At 35.6% G+C, this 20,888-nt stretch overlaps 1 protein-coding gene across 1 annotated transcript in view; it reads left to right on the top strand.

Moving 5' to 3' along the window:
- SIM1 (SIM bHLH transcription factor 1) overlaps positions 1–20,888 on the top strand; it is a 79,057-nt gene that overhangs the window by 30,661 nt on the left and 27,508 nt on the right. Inside the window, 1 exon segment of the mRNA XM_001367862.4 lies at positions 14,527–14,692. Within this exon segment, the coding sequence (XP_001367899.1) occupies positions 14,527–14,692 (166 nt within the window).

The raw sequence follows: 20,888 nt of genomic DNA, 5'->3' as shown, positions 1-20,888 counted from the left end.
CAGTTCCATTTTTCCTTATTTGAATCCTAATCCAGCTCATTATCCATTTGCACAATAATTAAAAGATACATTCAGTGACACAGCTTTGCCAATAGTCACAGACAACAATTAGTGAATAACAACTGTTTTGTAGTTTTATATATTTATATTATATATTATTATATTATATATTTATAGTTTTTATACTATGTTGAAAGGCACCAAAAAAAAAAGTGGAAAATAGAGCCTCTCCCCTCAGGAGGCTTAGATCTATTTCAAAAAATAGAGTGTACACTCTCTAAATGCTTTAAAATACTCATCAGGTGAATTAATACAAATACTGAAATATATTGTCACATAGAATGATATAGAATTGATATAAAATATGAGGAATATTATCATACAGAATCACGCCAGTACTTAAATGGTAGGAACATAGGGAAAATGAATGTTTAGAGTATATTAAATTGAGACTGATAAAGGAAAACTAGAGCATGGATTAGAATAGGAAAGCACATGCAGGTCCTTTTAAGATAAGGTAGCCATTAAATGCACTTAGAAATACTTTTAAAACTTAGATTGAAATGATGAATTTATAATCTATGTTTTTGTCACATCTTGTCTTTATTTCTAACTAATCTACTAGTCCTGATCATGATATTTTTATTCTAGAAGACTCTGGAACAATTTCTCCCATATAAAGGCCTTTTATCTTTACCTATGTGACATGAGAAAATTATCAGCACCTTCCAGAATATTTCAGCATCATATATGATATCATAATACATATGGTTTGATCATTTTTCAGTCACATCTGACTCTTCATGATCCCATTCATAGTTTTCTTGGCAATGATACTGGAGTGATTTGTCATTCCTTCACCAGCTCACTTTACAAATGAGGAAACTGAGGCAAACAGGGTTAAGTGATTTGCTCAGGGTCACAGGATTTGAAATCAGGAAGACAAGTCTCTCTGTCTTCCCTGCTTTGTGTCCTTCTTCTTTATCCTTCTGTGATTCTGATAAGTTGCCAACTATTGTGTTGTTATAATGGCTAAAGAGAAGAAGCAAACATGGGGCTTGCTTGTTTTCCATTTTTGTTAATTAACTGATATTTGTGTCCTTTAATAATCTTAACAGATAGAAGTAAAAGGGTAATTTTCTTGCAGAACCTTAAAAGTACAACTGCTCTTCCCCCTTCTCATCTCTTCTAAACCACTAAGAGATTGCGGAAACGACAGATTTTATAATAACTGTTGAAATTTTACCACAGTCTAGGTAGAATGCAGTCCTAATTTGTTTTACTGGATTTGGGTACCGCCAAACCCCTGCTGGGTTCCAAGGATGCTCTGGGGGATGGTGACTCAAAGCTACTCAGAGCATATGTCTGTCATCACATTAGAATAGTTAAAGTGATGGCAAGGTGCAGGGTAGTGCTGTTTTGTTAGAGCTTACTGAAAGCCAGGTAAAAATGTCTACTACATGCTATTTTACGGTAGAGTCTTCCTTGTCTATACATCTCCTTTTTGTAAACTAAAAGGATCTTCTATATAAATTCTGTTAAGGGAAGCACTCAATTCAATTTGCGTTCCTTTGCTTATTATAGGGCATGATGTACAATATATTAAAAATAGTCCTTTATAAAGTATTTGCATCAATGGGACTTGGTGGGTGATTCTGGGATCCACATTTTAGATCTTCCACTGGCTGGATGTGTTAATTTGGGTGGGTTATTGGCTTCTTGTGGGTCTCAGTTACAGTTCCTGACATATGCTTAACAAATGTTTATTTTATTTCACTTATTTATTTTTAAACTCTTACTTTCTGTCTTCCTAACAACTCTAAACTAAGTTAAGTGACTTGCCCAGGAACACACAGCTAGGAAATGTCTGAGGCCAGATTTTAGCAAATATTTATTGATCGATCTCTAAGATAAGAATATTGGGGCATAACTAGTCTTTCTGATGTCATATTTCAGTGTGGATGGGTAAAATATCTAAATTCTTAGACTGGTCTTTTCCAAAGCCACTTTGCTTCAGAAGCAAAGAGGTATGAGACATGGAATTTGGAGCCAAATAGTGTGGGTTCAAATCTCCAACTTTTCTCTGTTTTATTTGTATAACATTGGGAGAGTCTTAGTTCCTTCAACTATTGTATAAGATTGAATTAGGAAGTAGGGGCAGGCCTCAGGTGAAATTAGGAAGTTGTTGAAATTTGTCTGTATAGCCATTTCCTTTCCTTTCCAGTTGCCTTCTCCTTCTCTCTCTTTTGAGGTTATTCCTTGCTGTTCTCTCAGATACCCTCAGATACTCTCCATTTTCCCTAGTCAAAATAGGCCCTCACGGGCAAAAAGTTAATTCAATATAAGGCAATGAGGCATAATGGATAGAAATTCCACCTTGGAATCAAGAAATTCTACTTTGGGTTCAAGTTGCATATCAGATACATACTGGCTACCACAGTGTCTTCTGCATTCCTCTAAGGTTCTAACTCTATAGTGAGTTTCTTAATATCAATGAAATCACGGGTATAGACTAAGAAGAAAGAAAGAGAAAATAAAGAGAGAAAGAATGAAAGGAAGAAATAAAGGGGGGAAGGAAGAAAAAGGAGAAAAATATATAAAGGTTGCTAAAGCTTAATATTTATGCTTTTCCGAAGGCTTTTTAATGGAAGATAAAGCCGTAAATTACAGAAATAAGCCATTATTGGTACAATTTTAGAAAGCAGACATGAGGACACCATTTTTTGGATCAAGTTCGCCCAAACATATGGTGTCAGTAGTCTACTCTACCTAAGGGTAATGCTTACCTCATTAAATAGGATCTGTACACCCTATGTGCTTTTGCATAGATCTCTGACAGTACATACAAAGGTAATTTTTATAAAAGCTTCTCTTTTTTGTGCAATCCAAAATTCCCCAGCAACTATCCATACATTTTTCTCCTTTTCCCCCCATAGACATAACAAAAGCTTGTCTCCCAGGCCATTTCTAATTATTTGTGAACAATGAGGCATATAATAACAATGGCAGAACATGTGTTCAATTAAGTATTTTTATTCATGGAACGCATCTCAAATTTATTTTAGCAGTTTAAATAAAAGAGTTTAATGTATATTTAGTCAAGCATTACAGTAGTAAGGGCTTAAGCAGATTAGAAATAAATGAATCCAATTAAAGAACATGTCTTTGAGATTTGATATGTCCTAGGTATGAATGAGCTGTTTGCATAGCAACAGTAAAGAAACCATTAATGATTAACTATCTGGAAGAAGCTTAATCAAGGATAAATGCTATAGAACATACCATAAATGTTTAAGTTAAATAGAGAGCCTTGCACATTTTAAAATATTGTTTGCCTCAGTAAAAGTATTTTAGTGTGTCTTTTTTCCTTTTCCCTCATGTAATGTCCATGGTATAATGTTCCTTTATTTATCATTAGATAATAATTTCAGCCACTGTGCAGTGGTAGAGTGACTTTCCCAGGGGCTGTGGCCATGCTCTGGTTCTTAATGTGTTGGGACAAGGAAAGCCTGGCAATTCCAGAAGGGAGAGGAGGCATAGGGTCTAGTCCTAGATGTACTACTAACTTTAACCATGTGAGACTGTCTAATTCCTTCACCTCTGTAGGTTTGAATTTTTTCATCTATATGTAAAATGAAAGGATGGGCTTAAAATGGTCTCCAGGCTCCTTTCCAGTTCTTTGATCTGCTGTAAAATATCAGACCCAAATCTTGACTGGTTCAAGTGCTCCGACCTTGTTCTTCATCTGATTTTGTTTTCCTGGAATCATAGATTTGCTGGGCTAGAAGAGATCTAGGAATTATTTTAGTTCAGTCTCATCCTTTTACCTATTAAAAAAAACCCAACCCAGGGCATAGGGAAGGGAAATTAGAGATTAGAAAGGTGCGGCCAGGTGGCAGTTTGTAAGAAACAAGATGTGGATATTTTGCCAAATTGACAATCAACATCTTTATTTTGGATTTTTGAGAGGTAATGTCTGGAGATATTAATATAGATTAATAGATATAATTAATAATAAGTAGAGAAATGACCATCTGGTTATTCTCTGCCCTGATCAGTTCCTGTGCCTGATACTGTGCTTAGTTCAGGGTGCCAAATTTTAGGGAGTGCATTGACAAGCTGGCAGGTATCTAGAGGAGGGTTCCAGAATGGAGAGGGTCCTAGAGAAAGAGTTTAAAGAACTGATTATGGGATCATTAGAGAAGAAAAGACTGGGGGGTTGGCAGGGATTTCACCATTAATTCTCAGGGGGGAAAAGATATATGAATGACACACTTAAAAATTTTTTTTTTTACTTTCTGTCTTAGAATCAGTTTGAGTATTGGTTTCAAGGTAGAAGAGTGACAAGGAAGGGGGCAGCTGGGTAGCTCAGTGGATTGAGAGCCAGGCCTAGAGATGGGAGGTCCTAGGTTCAAATCTGACCTCAGACACTTCCCAGCTCCTCAGACACTTAATAGTTAGGTGACTCTGGGCAGGTCACTTAGTCTCTCTCTGTCTCATTTTTCTCATTAGTAAAATGGGGATAATAATCGTACTTACCTCCCAGATTTGTGAGAATCAAATAAGATTAAGTAATTGTAAAGCACTTAGTTTAGCACAGTGCCTGGCACATAGTATAATAGTACAAAGCAAGTGCTATACAAATGTTAAGCTTTTATAATTATTATTAATTCATCCTGTTTAGCCATTAGAAATTTGTTAAGTAGATTCTGGCTTGATGTGAGGAAAAAACTTCTTAACAATAAGTGATATAAAGTAGAGCAATGGGATCATTCAGCAATGTAGTCTTCTCCCCCTCAGTAGAAGCCTACGATAAAATGTCCTTTTCCTATGACCTTTGAAGAAATGATTCTTGTTCAGAGGCCAAACTAGATGACTGTTGAGAGATCTTTAAATTCTGAAAAACTTGGATGCTGTGATTCTGTAAAGCGATGTTAACTGAGTCATCCCACAAGTTGCAAGTAGCAAAACTTTTATTAAAATTCAAGTTTTCTGGGGCAGGTAGATAGCACAATGGACAGACCATGAGGCTGGAGTTGAGAGGACCTGGGTTCATATCTGACTTCAGATACTTCCTGTCTCTGTGACCTTGGGCAACTCACTTAACTCCAATTACCTATACCTTGCTGCTATTCTGTCTTAGAATTGGTACTAAGATAGAAGGCAAGGGTTAAAAAAAATACAGGTTTTCTGACTGCAGATCCAGTGCTCTTTATATTATACCATGATATCATTTTTTTTTGGTCTTCTTCCTAAAGAGTGGCAGAGGTTTGGTGAGAGGGGTCTGAAGGTTTGTAGGATTTGAAATTTAAATTTATGCAATTACATTTTGGAGTCCAATATAGCATTTTATATTTGATTTTTTGACTCCCAAACCTTCACTCTCTAAAGTAGTAAAATAACCAAAAAAACTGAGAATAGCAAGATTTGGAGAATATACTCATGGATAGCAAAAGTTGCCTACAAATAGGTATATGAGGTAACCTCAGAGCATGAAAAAAACATAGATGAGGTCCAAAGCAAAATAAAGGGGCCTTAGTTTAGGATTGTTTTTAGTCTAGATAATGGTAGATTGTGTGTTTTTAAATTTATTGATTGACCCATTTGCAAAAAAAAAAAGCAAACCAAAAACCACAGGACAAAACTTTATAGATTCTTTTCATTTATAGTTTAAAACAGCAGTTTTTTTTTTCCCCAAAGAGGGACCTGGGGAACCATTGGCGTTAATGTGCATGTTTTCATGGAAACACTGACATTTTTGCAGGCTGTTACTGCCAGGCAGGTAGGATGGAAAGTGGATTAGAAAGTAAGAACTATGAAGCTTGAGATAAAATCAACAGATACCACACTATCTCTGTGTGTGTGGAGGGTGAGAAAGGGTAGGCCATGGATATGGATGGGGAAAAGGGAAAGAACCAGTAAATGTTGGATAGGAGAGAAAAGAAGCTGCATTGCAGATGTAAAAGGACTGGTTTACACAATTGAATCACATGAATAAGGGAACACTGAACAAGAACAATATTTTAGTTCTCATATGCATATTATCTGAATTATGATTGCCTAAGCACTTCCTGCAGCATTTGGGGATCTAGAAAATAGATAGCCTTTCCTAGAAGCATTTAGGGAAATGGATCTAGGACTGAAAGGGCTCCTTAACATTAATTTAGTAGGGATTCAGAATTTCAGTTAATATTTTAGATGATAATTGAGCATAATGCATATAATTTTGTCTGGATCTGGCAAAAAGGGCCAAATTGTTTTTCTTAAAAAAAAAAAAAAAGAAAACTCTGTTGGAAGATGGTCTATACGATATGATTTGGACAAATAGATAAGCAGTAGGAGGGAAAATGAGGTTTATCACACTGATTGTGTCATGGCTTTAGAACTATGGATTTTTATTTGCCTAGTACTTATGGATGTGAGCATGTGTGCACACACATTGAAATGTATGTTGTGTTTTGTTTTTTAAAGCAGTAAATTAGCCATTCTAAGACTACCTGATGCTAAATCATCACTCTATCTGAATTTTTTTACTTTTCCCACTTAATTTTCTTTTCTTTTAGATTTTTAGGTTTAGATTATTTTAGATTTTTAATATCCTATGTCAAATAAGGTGATGTGCAAGGAGTTACTTTTTACTCGCCTGTATTCTAATAGTGATTTCAAGTCACTATCATATTTATAAATGAGAAAGGACATAGAACAGAGTGATATTCATCTGAATAATTATACGGGATAACTGAGAATTTCCATGTATGCTATAATATTCAATCAATTGTAATACAGTAAAATGACCAAAAGATTCAGTGACATTGATTATAGTCAAACATTTCTTTTATGACTTGGGATCATGTAGAATCTTAGGAATCATAATTAGACAAAGAAAATGTAAGATAGGAAGCAGAATCCAACTCTAGAATGTGTGCTGGAGGTGATGCTGTGATAAATTCCCGACATAAGCTTGATCACTTAGCATTAATCCCTCATAAAAAAGAAGAGCATTGAAAAAATATTGTGTTTATTTGAACTTTATGATTTGGGCTTTGCATTAATGGTAGTTTATTGTAATGATGATGATGATGTCAAGCATCTGAAAATATTAATCTCATACTTACTGAAAACATCTAATCTGGTGGTTTAGGGGTAAGGACTAGGGATAGTTTTTGACTTACACGAGTATCTGATTTAGTTGTAGCAGGAACCCCCACCCCCCATCCATCATCCATCCATCCATCTATCTATCTATCTATCTATCTATCTATCTATCTATCTATCTATCCATATCTGTCTACCTATCTTTATACATACACAATAGAATAAGGAAGTATGCAAACAGTGTCAAATAACTGATGCAGACAGAAGGTTCTCCAAGATTTCAGAGGTGGTAGAGATCTGATAGGAAATCACAATGAAATAAAACTCAAGATAGCATTAGGAGGGCAGTGAGGTGGCCCTGTGGATAGAGTACTGGGTCAAGAAGTCAAGAAGACCTGAGTTCAAATACAGCCTCATTTACTAGCTGTGTGACCCTGGGCAAGTTTGCCTCAGTTTCTTCATCTGGAAAATGATATGGGGAAGGAAATGGCAGGCAAACCACTCCAGTATCTTTAAAAACAAGAAAGAGTATTACATGTATAAACTAGATTCTGTTTTAATGGGAGGAATTTAGCAAAAGGCTGAGGAAGAAGCACTTGTCGAGGACAGTGAATAAGCATTTGGATATCCATGTAGCGAGGATGGTTGCAGTTGGCTATGTAATAACTCTTTCTTAGGTTTCCTAGTCTTTGGATTTAACTTGTAAAACTATTTGGGGAGGAACACCATTAGATCCTTTCTTTTAGACATTGAAATCAGATCATGAGTTTTGGCCATATGATATCACTTACTTTTAAGATATTTTAAGATATTTAAGATAAGATATTTAGAAGGTGGATAGATAGATGTTAGAGTCAACATTTATGTAAACCAAGTTATATTTGGGAACTAATAGAAGTGCCAAATCAAGTGGTGAAAACTACAAGGAAGAAACACAAATCTACTTATTAGTATGAAACCATTACATTTCCAAGGGTGCCTTAGTGTAATTTCCCTGCAGGACTCTAGTTTGTGAGGCCATCACAGTAAGGAATCCTGCTTATCAGCCTGAAGGCTAGGCTCCATAGGAGCCTGGAAATGAAGCCTAAAGTAAGCCTCTCTGCTTCAGAGGTTGGAACTGTGGACAGAGTCATGGTGCCAGATTATAAGGAAGGTCATGGACTTCGTGTAAGAATGACTATAGAATCCAATTAAAAAGTTTAGAATAGGCAGTCATTCCCACTTAATCCCATCACTGCTTAATGCAATACTCTGCTTATTTCAATCAACATCTTTTTGAGCCAAATCAGTTGTATGTCTTTGTCTCCACGTTTTTCAGAGTAATTTGATCACCTTCAGCTGTATTAAAAAAATGGATAGCTCAATTGGGAAATCTGGCAACATCCATTAAGGATTATAATATAACATAAAACAGGCAAAGTGGAGCTGAATTCTGCTAGGCATCATGCAAAAATATCAACAGAGAAGTAAAATAAGAGGTTATCTAAAATGGAGATGAAAAACCCTGGCTGATACAGGTAGGAAGAGAAAAGAATGAACTAAAAAAATAGAGATTATCACAATTCAAATCTCCATAATCAGGGAATTGATGTGGTTCTAGATAGTGTTAGAGTTCCAGACTCTTACTTAAGAAACACAGAAGTGATAGCATTATCTGTTTCTTCTTTCTTTCTTTCTTTCTTTCTTTCTTTCTTTCTTTCTTTCTTTCTTTCTTTCTTTCTTTCTTTCTTTCTTTCTTTCTTTCTTTCTTTCTTTCTTTCTTTCTTTCTTTCTTTCTTTCTTTCTTTCTTTCTTTCTTTCTTTCTTTCTTTCTTTCTTTCTTTCTTTCTTTCTTTCTTTCTTTCTTTCTTTCTTTCTTTCCTTTCACCAGAGTTTACAGCAAGGACTCCCAAACTGTCCTAAGGAAACCAGATGCTTTATACAATGAGGATTTGTATTCTGGAAGAATATTTTTGTTCTAATCATACTTTCTTTTCTAAATACTAAATATCAAATTAAGTATTATCCCAGTCATTACATATGATGTGAATATAAATTTGCATGAAACTTTTATGCCTTAATTTGGAACATTTCTATTGAAAAGATAATCTGTATGAAGTAACAATGTAGAAAAATTTGCTAAGCAAAGAGGCTGCATTAAGTTTAAATGTGATAGTAGGTTGGCAGCTGTGTGGTGGCAGTCAACTGTATTATGTAAATTCAAATGTGTAGGCTAAGCAAGACCTATGAAATGAGATCATAACACTTTACAAGAAAAGAGTGACTATGACTATTTTAACTTTAGAGTAGATGTAGATAACTATCTGACTGCCTATAGTTGAATAAAATTATACTCATCTGTGTGAATGGGGTTGCTGTTGACCAATTCTAAGCTTCTATGATTACAAATTACCCATGTCCCCCTGCTTTTAGGGCCAGAAACTCCATTAGAGTAATTGCAAAGCTAGTTTTAGAAAATAGATGATTAATTCTTTGGTATCCAAAAATTAAGAGAAAGAACCATTGTTTTTATCTAGGTGACTACCATTTTGAAATATGTGGCAGATGGCTTACCCCCCTGATTCTCTTGTAAAAGAATTTATTATTGTATTTGGGAGAACTGTAATATTTATTGGGAAAATGTGTTGGGGATTGAAGAAGAGAGGATATGGAAGTTTTTATAACAGGGAATGGAGGAGTTGAAGAGAGGGGGAATATGGCTGCGGGTGAGGTAAAAGGAGAGAGATGCCCCCTGCCAAGAGGCTATTTTTGAAAAATGGGATTCCCGAGAAAATGGGCCACTTATGATAGCCTGAGAGAATGTCTTCTCTATGGATTGATGTTGAAGATACCCCAGAGCAGGTAAGCACAGACCCTCCTGAGGGACAAGCCTCCCCTTAGACCAAGATCATCCAGCAGGGGTCCAATAAGGACAGTCAGTGGTTGAAAGGCTGTCCTTAGGTTCAGCTCCCTCTAAGTCCCCTGAAATGACAGTCCTCTTATCTGACTGTGGTTATTTAAATAAAGATGAATTTTAATAACAAGTTTGGATTGGGGAGGTATGAGGGAATCGGGAATCGGGAATCGGGATTTCCCTAGATTGGGTTTGTGTCTCTCTCAGCTTTTGAGATGAGGTCAGGCCTCTCAGGCTGGTGGAGGGTTTCTTGTATTCCTGTCTATGCTAATCTGTGCTAGTTTTCTTAAGTTCAAAATCTTAGCAGTAGACAGCAAGAGGAAGAAAAGTTCTGACTTTAAGAGCTGGTTGGGCCTGTCTCTTTGGGCTGATGCCTCTAAAGACTGGCCTTACAATTCAAACTGCTTCCCTTAAGTCCTTCTGTTTGATGACATGATCACAGGAATCCAGGTAGAGCACACAATCAAGAATCTCAGAGGTACTTCTATTGAGAGACAGGGAGAGAGGCTCCTTCCAGTTTGAGAGCCAAGGAGAGAGAGCATGAGATCAACTGCCACTCCCAGTTGCCCCTCCCCCCACCAACTGTCATTCTTGTCAGTATCTTCTCTCTAACATTCCAACTGCTGTTTATTCCACCTGATTGGCAGAAAGTCCAAAATTTGCTTCAGTTTTCCTTTCCACAACTGAACTAAGCCTTCCTTGGGGTGGTTACTTACAGGGCTCTAAATAGGATCTTTAACAAAAGCATTCCTAAGAAGATTCTGCCTAATGGAATTTATTCAATATGAATGTCAAAACTCAGTTACATATTTATTTTTTTCTAAGAAAAAAGAAGTTTTCTAAGTAAAAAAGACTTTTATGCTATACCCTTTTTAGAGTCTACAAACTGGGGAGTGGAGGATTTCTACTATCTTGCCCCCACAGGGAAAAATTAAAAGGCTTTATTGAAAATGTACATACACTTCAAGATATCTATTTTTATGAGAATATCATTATTTTTGTTTTAATAAAGGGACAGCAGGCTTTTTAAAACTGCATTTTCATTTTCTTTATATGGTGGATCAGAACATAACTATTTCCTTATTCTATATGGCACAGTAACGAGAATTGGAGAATTCTGTAAGAATTGTTCATTACAAAGGTTATAACTAATGCCTTTTTTTACAATCTGGTGGCATGTGTGGCACTTCTCAGTCTGCATGCAAATGTTTTGTTTGTCTCTGAAGATAGCATTTGAGACAATAGCCTTGTGATAGGGGTGGTCATGCATCAGTGATATATTCATTAACAGTGTGGTGAAACTCTCCTCATAATATACAAATGGAGGGATGCTATGATTAGAATGATCTTTCCTGGTACAGTGGCTTATGGTCTGTCAAATATTTTTGGTGTAGTTGCAGTACTGCTCTGCCTAACTTTCAGAGGAAGTTGCTTCCGAGAGGTTCCTTCCTTACTCCTTGTCCCTTTTAAAAAGCACCTCTTTACCCTCATAAAAACAAAAATTACCATCCTGATTGATAATATAACTCATTCATTTAATAGGTTTATTTGTCTAACTTCCAAAATTTATCACATATCCTCATTACAGATATTTTGACATTTTTTTGCTATTTATTAATTTAAAAAGAGATTTACCGATGGGTACTATTTGGGGACTGAAGTTCTACTCCATATTTCCTTCGTGGGATAGGAGTGACTTCTTGATGGGTCTATCTGTGGATTGTGAACTTTTTGAGGGCAGAGACTGACTTTTCCACTTTCTTTGTATCCCCAATGTTTAGCATAGTGCATGGCACATAGTAGGCACTTAACATGTGTTTATTGACTGACTAAATACAAGTTTCAAGCTGCAGAGACTTTGAGTATGGACCACACAGATCATACTTGAGGTCAGAAGATCAGCCTAGCTTAGGTCAGAGAGGATGCTCCCTAGGATGGGCCATAGAACAATGAATTATTCAGCTATAGCAAATCAACTGGAATACCTAATTAGTTATAGGAAGGTTGAGATTTGTATGGGAGGAGGAAGAAGTATTCACACCAATGAAACACGTGTCCTTGAAACTCTTTTAGATTCAGGAAGTGCATAAGAAATTTCCATTAAATTGTACTGAATCCAGAAATAATGGAAGAAATTTAGAATATTCTAATTATTAATGTGTCAAAGTGGATAGAAAGTGGATAGGAAGACCTGAGTTCAAGTTCCCCATAGTTCCCTATGGCATACACCAGTTGTGTGACCCTAAGCAAATCACTTAACTTCTCAGGGCTATAAGCAACTCTAAGATTTTAAATTGCAGAGAAGGTGTTTACCTGTACTGGTAGAGAAAATTACTTCAATACTTGGGAATTGGCTATACTTATAAATACTCAGGAATTCTCTGTACTTACAAAATCCCATCTAACTAGTAGTACTTTTTATTGTAGAATTTGAGTATGATTCATTGTGACTTAGAAGCAATGAGGTGGTGCACTGGATAGAGGACTGGGCTTGGGGTCAGGAAGATGGATGTTTGGGTCTCTTTTTAGATAGCAGGATGACTCTGGGGATAATCATGTAATCTCTCTCTGTCTCAATTTTCTCAACTGTAAAATGGGGATAATAATAATTTTCCTCCCAGAGTTGTTGTGAAATATGAGATAATATTTGTAAAGAACTTTGCAAAACTTAAGCAATATAGCAATGCTAATTATTAATTGAAAAGTGAGAAACTAATCTTTATTTACCTTCATAGTTTCTGGCTCCATATGTATTGAGCTATAATATAGATTTATTAGTCATTTTAGAGTTAGTCACAGAAATTTTCAGGAAATCTTCATGATAAAGCAACCTGTTCTCTCTCCCTATCAGGGCACATTCAATTTGGATCTCTGCTCTTGAGTAAAAATTCAATCAGGAGAAGCACAGTAATGGCCTCTTTAAGATTGAGTATCTGTTTTATTAAAAAAAAATTCAAAAGGAAAATTACATTAAAACAGGAGATGACAACTAGGCTCCTGGTTGCCTAGCCAGTAAAGAAGAAGCCAGGGCACACTGTCCTCTGAGTTATTTTCATTGTTTTATTGGAAAAATTGCAAATGGTGGCAGATTTTAAACTGATTGGCTACCAATGTGTGATCTCTCATGGTCAAATTTGTCAATAAACAAAACTTTCATTTGCCTTGCTTGCACGGTGGTTAATTAGAGGACAGAGAGGTGACTGGGTACGTTCATAGGACTTTTTGCATCTATCCAAGAGACTTCCTTCATGTAGAGGGACCATTTGGATAGCAGATGCACTGTTGGAAAAAATAGCTCAAATTTGAAAGTTTTTCTTTTTCCTCCCATTTTCTGCTTCAGCCACAGAGTGACCAGAGATAGTAATCAGCAGATATTCATTAGCACCTACTATGTGCTAGACTCTATACCACTAGATGTAGGAAATGTAAAGACATCTGAGATATGATCTCTGTTCTATAGGCATTTGTTTATAAAGTCTTGTATAAGTTGCATATACATGAAAAACAGGTACAAAGATTAAATATCAGCTAGTCAGGGAAGATTTTGCAGAGGTATTAGATTTTATTTGGGCCCTGAGGGACTGATGGAATTTTGTTGGAAAGAAGATAGTGGGGTCATTACAGGAAGGACAAATTATATGAATAAAGACTTGGAGAGTGTAAAGTATGTTCAGTGAACATAGTTTCATCTGAACAAAGACAGGTATAGTAGGAAAAATTTTTTTAAATTAGGAAAGCTAGGTAGGACTTTAGACAATAGATACCTGGTTAAGGAATTAGCATCTATGTTTTTGTACAAACCTTGATCCAGCAAACATTTATTAAGTACTTATCCAGTCCAAAGTGTTGTGTTAGGCAATGAAGATACTATAAAGTTTCAAAAAGACATGGTTTCTATTCTCATGAATCTTATTATAATCTAGTAACTATGAGCTATTAATAAATATTTTCCTGCCTTCTAAAATTTTATTCATTTAGAAGGATTTTTCACCTCTCCTGAGTGAGTGGATAAGAAGACAATCTCATACATGATTTTTGTAATATTCTGCAATAGTACTACAGTGAAAACCTTGGAAATTGATATTTTTGGAATGGATATTTTGGGGGACTTCCATTTCTAGTATCATTTCACTCAAATCCCAAAGTACATCATCTAATCTTTGCTCATCAAATAGCCGCATTGCTAAAGGACCAGTAGAATTTGAACTATTATTTTGTACTTGAAAAGATAATAAGACAATGAATACTGATGAATTACAAATCAATATGGGTAGATTACATTAATCAAATATTATAATTATTATATGATAAGTATGATAGCAAGTCTATATTTGCTGGCTGCATTTTTATGCCTTTCTTCTGATTAGCATTGGAAAAAATGAAGAGTTTGAAAATATTACATATTTTCTCCCTCATCTCTTCAAGTACTTAAAATTTTTCTACTCATTTCAAACAGATTTTTATTTCTATTAAGAAAAATAAAAAATTAAATATATTTATGGGCTATTTAAAGTCTCCACTTTTTGTATTCCTTGCAGAGATACAGAATATAAAGGACTGCAACTCTCATTGGATCAGATCACAGCCACCAAACCATCTTTCTCCTATACCAACACCACACCCACCATAACTGATAACCGAAAGGGGAACAAGCCCCGCCTCTCAAACACAAAATCAAAATCCAGGACATCTCCCTACCCACAGGTAGGTGAAAAAGTTGCTGCAGAGAGTTCTCTTTTCATCTGACTTGGTTTGGTTTCATGTTTGAGAAACCATGGAATTGATTGGAATGAGCCATCCAGCTCTAAAATAATTGAAATTCCCATAGGTCTAGAAATTATTCTTTCCACTATTGAGTTTTTTTTAATAACCTGTTTTCTCTTAAGCCATGTGACCCTCACTTTTCTGCTGGCTGAAATAAATTTCAGAGAGTTTTAATTTTTTAATTTTTTTTTGTGAGTTTTGGTTGTATTTCTTTCAGTGTAGTCTTACTTGGAGTATAGCACACCCAGCTTTTTAGCTAAGTATCTTCCAAGTTTTATGCTAAAATATTTTAAGGAAGCAGCCAATTTGTCAAGATATAGAAAGCCAAGGAGTTTGGAATTGAAAATTCTAATCCTATGACCAAGAATTAAAGGGGGAGCAAAATAAGAGACTTAGGCAGAGGATCAAGGATGTGATTCCCTGTGCAGTTTAGAAACAGATGGGCTGTTCATGAGGAAGAAAGGAGCAGAAAGGCTATTCCAGATGGTAGGAATGATCAGAAAAGTACCTCTGAACTCACTCATCTTTGTCAAGAATGTGGCTAGAAACCCAGAGGAAGTGCTATCGAAATATCAAAAGATAGTAAAAGGAATGGGAAGAAATGAATGTCATGATTCTTTTCTGGTATAGAGGATCTAGGCTCTGACAGTATGTGCCCAAAGAGTGAATCACTGTCTTCTCTTTGCCAGAAGAACTCACTAGAGGACTCAGGATTCACATCTTTAAATGCCCTATACCCAGTGGCCCTCTCAATTTTTCATTTTATCTTCCAAGAATCATCTCTTGTTTCCAATGGTTCCCCTGAGCAGTAAATGCTAAGAGATGGTCTCTAAGGTTCTAACAAATAAAGTAACTTTATACAACACAAAACAAAACTGGGGTTTATGAGCTTTCCCATTCCTCGCCTTGTCACTTCAAGGCCCTTCCTTTGTTCTGTTAACATCCTTTAAAAGAAATGAAATTGGAATGTCTGTTTCAAGAATGATCAAATTTTTATGGATAAGAGAGAATGTTATCTGATTTTTGATTGATGTAAGTGCTGGTTGTGTTAGAGAGATTTAAACTTTCTATTGGAGGATCTTATTTCTATAATTTCTCTCAGTGGTAAAGAAGAGGACAATTTCTCATTGACCATAGACACTGGGCAATATATGCCTTCAATTTTGGGGGCTGAAAACATTGCAACTTGTATTTTAATTAAAATAACTGTCAATGATGCTGTCTCATTAAGATAAAGTTCTTAAGGAAATGTATTTACTTGCTGTTTTATGCTTCTGTCAATGAACTTTAGTCTCCCTTTTATAAATTTGGAGAATATGTTCTGCCCTCAAATATTTTTACCTAGCTCCCTTTACTTGAATTTAAGTAAAGGGCTATATTGGAAGAAAAAATATAGATTAAGAAAAATTAGGATAAAAAAAGAAAAATGAGGATAAAGAGAAGTTTGCTCATTGTCATATATTTTCAAAAAATTACAAAATTGGGACTAGAAGCCAGGCTCCTGTAGTCTAGCTATATCACTGAGACTGTTGTATGGTTTTCTTAAGAATTCAGTTTTATACATCTCAGATTAATGGTACCTTATTCAGAATGACAAATGGAGTGCTCAAGATTTTGCATTCTTTTCTACTCTTTTGGGACTACTATGCAGTGAAATCTGGTTAATCTTCTTTTCTGGTGAACACCTGTACACTTGGAATTTTTATAGTATGGTATATTTTCAGTGTTTCATAAAAGTGAATTGGGTAATTTAGCTGTTATGCATCTAATCAAAGCTCTCCTTCAGGTTTCGAGAGTCAGTTAATTCTGTAGATCACGGTATTAATGTGGCTCTAGGAAAATGACTAGGACATGCAAAACCAGATATACACATGTACTTTATAGTGTTGAGATGAATACTGGAGGGTCTCAACTTCTAGTCTTTTACACAAACCAGTAGACTTTTCGGGGGGGTGAAGTATTCAATCTATTTTTCTAGAATATTCTGGTTTTGTTCAAGAGGTCCTTTTGCCTCAAAATAGTTGTCATTACCCATTGATTTCAGTATGTTATATACATACATATATATCAATAATCATGTGCATGGCATTAAAGGTACAAGGACAAAAATACTGTTAAGGAGCTTTCATTCCAATAGTGGAGACAATCTGTACTTAGAATAATTTCTTAAAGTTCAGTTTCATAATAATCAACAAATATTTCTCAAATAACTGATGAAAATGTATGAGGTGTGCAAAGAAGTATATTGCATGGTTCTTGTCTTCAAAGAGCTTACAGTTTAGTTGGGGAAATAGGATTTATATGCATGAACAATTAGACAACAAACAATACCAGGTGGTTAATATAGAATGAATGTTATGTTAATGATGACTATGTGCCACATGTGGTATAGTAGTTTATAGGAAAGAGAAGCCACTTGGTGGTCAAGTCTTTATTGAGAAGTACTATTTAGAAGACAAGATTTGGGTAGGCATCAAGGGCAGAGGAAGGTATTCTGTGTGTATGTGTGTGTAAAAAATATGGGAACATATAAAAGTATATTTATGGGAGGACTAGGTCAGCCTAAAAGGAGCAGAGAATTAATGTTGAGGACTTGTAGGAGATTAGATTGAGAAGGCAAAAAGATGGGACCAGATTGTAGAGGTCTTTGAATGCCAAACTAACGAATCTGGACCTTATTATGTAGGCTCTGAGGTACTCGACAATTTTTGAAGTGTATCTTGGGGAAAATGAACTTTTAGAAGAATCAATCTGGCAGAGGTATGCAGGAGGGATTGGAGGTACAAGGAAATGCAACAAAGGAGACCAAAACATTGCAGTAGTCCAATTGCAATTGAATTTAGGTGGTCAGAGTGGGAATGGAAAAATTGAACAGCTACAAGAACCAGACAAAGAAAGAGGTAACAGTATTTTTTTATGGTCGATTCAGTTTAATTCAGAATGTATTTCTAAAGTATTCATTGAAAGTATTCTGCTAGGTGGTGGGAATCTAAAGATAAAATAAATAGCAACCAGATAGTCCTTGCCCCCATGGAACTTACATTGTGCTGGAAAGGTACAGATGTATTTATATAGATTATACAAGTAAATTCAAGGTAATTTTAGAAGTGAGAGTACTAAACCTGAGAGGATCCAGGAAAATTTTTACTTGAGGCAGCACCTACTCTCTTCCTCAAAGGAAGTGAGGAATTATAAAAAACAGAGGTGAACAGGGATGGAATGTTGAGTTGCAGTATAAACCAGTAAGGTAGTTTAATAGAAGCTGAGTATTTCAAAGGGAATTATATGAAATAAGTCTGGAAATATAGGTGGGAGTAGTTACATGGAGAACTGATTAGAATAGGGAGACCAGTTAGGGAGTTGTTAAGGTAGTACAGATGAATGGTCATAGAAGGTCTTGAGAAAGTAGAATTAACAACTTGGAAATTGATTGGATGTGGGGGTTTTTGTTAAATGAAAAGATGGCCATTCATTCAATACCATTGATGGAATTGAATTTTTAACCACATTGTTATTGCTAAAAACAATAATAACAAAAAATAAAGCCCTTTGTGAAGATCCACATTTTATTATTTCTTTATTCACAATCTTTATTGGGAGGGGCTATAATTTGCCTTGAGTGGAAGACTCTTTGGATCCTTAGGATCATAGGTCTAGGGTTATAAGGGCATTTAAACATCATTTTATTGAGATCTCTGTTAAATAAAAACGAGATCATTGAGATCCAGTGAGGTTAAGGGACTTGTCTATGGTCACACAAATAGTGAGTGCCAGAAGCAGAATATAAACCTTTGACTCCAGGGCCAGTCTATTTTAATGAACAAGCATTTATTAATCACTTGCTGCATAACAGATACTGTGCTGAGCTCTTGGGCTACAAAGAAAGGCAAACATAGCTCATGCCTATAAGGAACTCATACTCTAATGGGGAAGACAACATGAAAACAAGGTGTATTCAAAATGTATGCAGACTAGATATATGATAATCTCAGAAGAGAAGGCACCAGGAGCTGGAGCATTGGGAGAATTAATCATGCTATAAAATTTTAAAGTTCTCTAGAGGTGATACTGTGTCTCTACCAAGCTGTTTACATGAGGGTGTGCAGATTCTGTGAATGTTAACTCTGTCTTCAGATTTTTCCCTAAATATTTTAAGATCTTGTTTTTTTAGGGATGATCAGAAATTTCTGTTAGTTCTCTGGGGAAGCATAAAATACATCACACCTTTTTTGGTTGTTATTGTTCAGAGAACATTTATTATAGTTTAATGTGTACAACCCACTCTTTAAAAAACCAAATAGTAATTTGCTGGTATGATAATTTAATTCCAGGTACCTGGGGTAAGCTGATGAATTTTCCTCAGTGGAATATGTTTGATAGATTTAAGTGAGTGATTTCCTCACTTCTACAACTGTGGTGTCAATTTCAAAACTGTGCAGAGGGTCCAGTGTTATTGGTTGTTCCATGTATCAAGGGACAAAACACGCAGAACAATCCCCAAGATACTGAACTGGACCCAAAAGCTTCCCTATCTCCCACCTTATTTTGAAGGGAAGAAATATTTGGTCCTAAAAAGGCTCCTTTCTACGTCCCAAGGGCATCACAAGAAATGAAAATCTACCCTTAGTGGAGATCAGTTCACTTTAGCATCTTCACAAAAACACTATGGATTTTAAAACCAGGACTGTGTCTCAGTGAGGAAAGAAGACACAGAATCAGCCATTTCCTCTGGAAACTCAGGAATACACTAATTGGTATGAGTTTGCATGCTTTCATGCACCAAGTTTAAAAGTATAAGGGGACAAAAGTTAGCATGTATTTCTTAAACGTGTAATATTACAGTAAGCATGACCTAGGAGTTCAAAAATGATGTCAGATTTTACTTTTATGAATGGTTTGGCCAAAAAAAGTAATGAAAAATGGTAAAGGGAGAAAATATACCAAAATGGCCTCTTTAATTGATAGGAACTTTGGAGCATGTGACAAAGGCTCTACTTTGTGTGTGCAGAAACCATACACCCTGTGTAAATGTCCCCTGAGACAAGAAGTCAAGGGCCATAATGTCTGGCCACACCTAGATGGGAGAGGAGGAGACAGACATGGCTGTTTGATTCTCTTCATGTGGCCTAAAATGCATCTTTTTATTTTTGGTCAGACATGCTTATTAGCACATGTAAGTGGAGTACCAACTAGCATCTCTCTTTGTTCCTCTTCAGGTTATTTGTGGAAGTAAATGATGAGCCAGCCTTTCATTCCCCATCTTGGTGTGATGATCCCCTTGGGAATGAGTTCACACTTGATTACATTATGGTCTCTTTAATGAATGGCTCAATCAACTTTCCACCTTTGTAATACAATGGACAAGAGAGGTCAAAAAAGAAAGCCCTTGTTTTGAATGGCTTTGGAAAAACTGTTGTAAGAAAGATGAAAGATAATTTTCAACAATTCTGCTCAGATCTACTGGGTTGCACTAACCTACTTCTACTCCATCTGAATTATCTTGCCACTGAGTTTGTATTTATAGAGAAAATAGATTCCATTATCTGGTCATCATTCACAGGTCTTGTCCAGAAAGAGTGAATGCATAGAACTTACTTTCTAGTCCAATATAATGCATGACATTAATGTTTTTGACTAACATTATAGACTTAATTTGCCATTTCTTATTTTGAATACATTTTATACACACTATATATGTATATGTATATATATATATGTGTATATATTATTTCCTCAAATAGAATATAAGCTTCTTGAGGGCAAGGGTTGTTTTATTTTTGGATCCCTAGCACTTATCCCAGTATCTGGCACATAGGTACTTAACAAATGCTTTTTGAACCATTAACTAATTGTATCTATCTCTAGGCCTGTGGCAGAGAGAAATGGCTCCCTTGTTTCAAATCTTGCCTCTGACACTCAATGACACTGTGACCTTAGGCAAAAAAATTCCTTATCCAGAGGTTCTTTATACCAGTAAAAAATACAACTTCAGTGCCTATCCTTATCCCTATACTTAAGCTACTAAGACAAGGGCTCAGTGTTATGGATTTATTCACTTCAAGTATTATTATGTGATGGCTAGATAATGATAGGCTATGGCAAAAAAAGTCATCAAAGAAATCAATGACTGGAAAAG

The sequence above is a fragment of the Monodelphis domestica genome, chromosome 2 (assembly GCF_027887165.1).
Source record: "Monodelphis domestica isolate mMonDom1 chromosome 2, mMonDom1.pri, whole genome shotgun sequence".
NCBI lineage: Eukaryota > Metazoa > Chordata > Mammalia > Didelphimorphia > Didelphidae > Monodelphis > Monodelphis domestica.
This window is presented reverse-complemented; position numbering and strand designations above follow the sequence as displayed.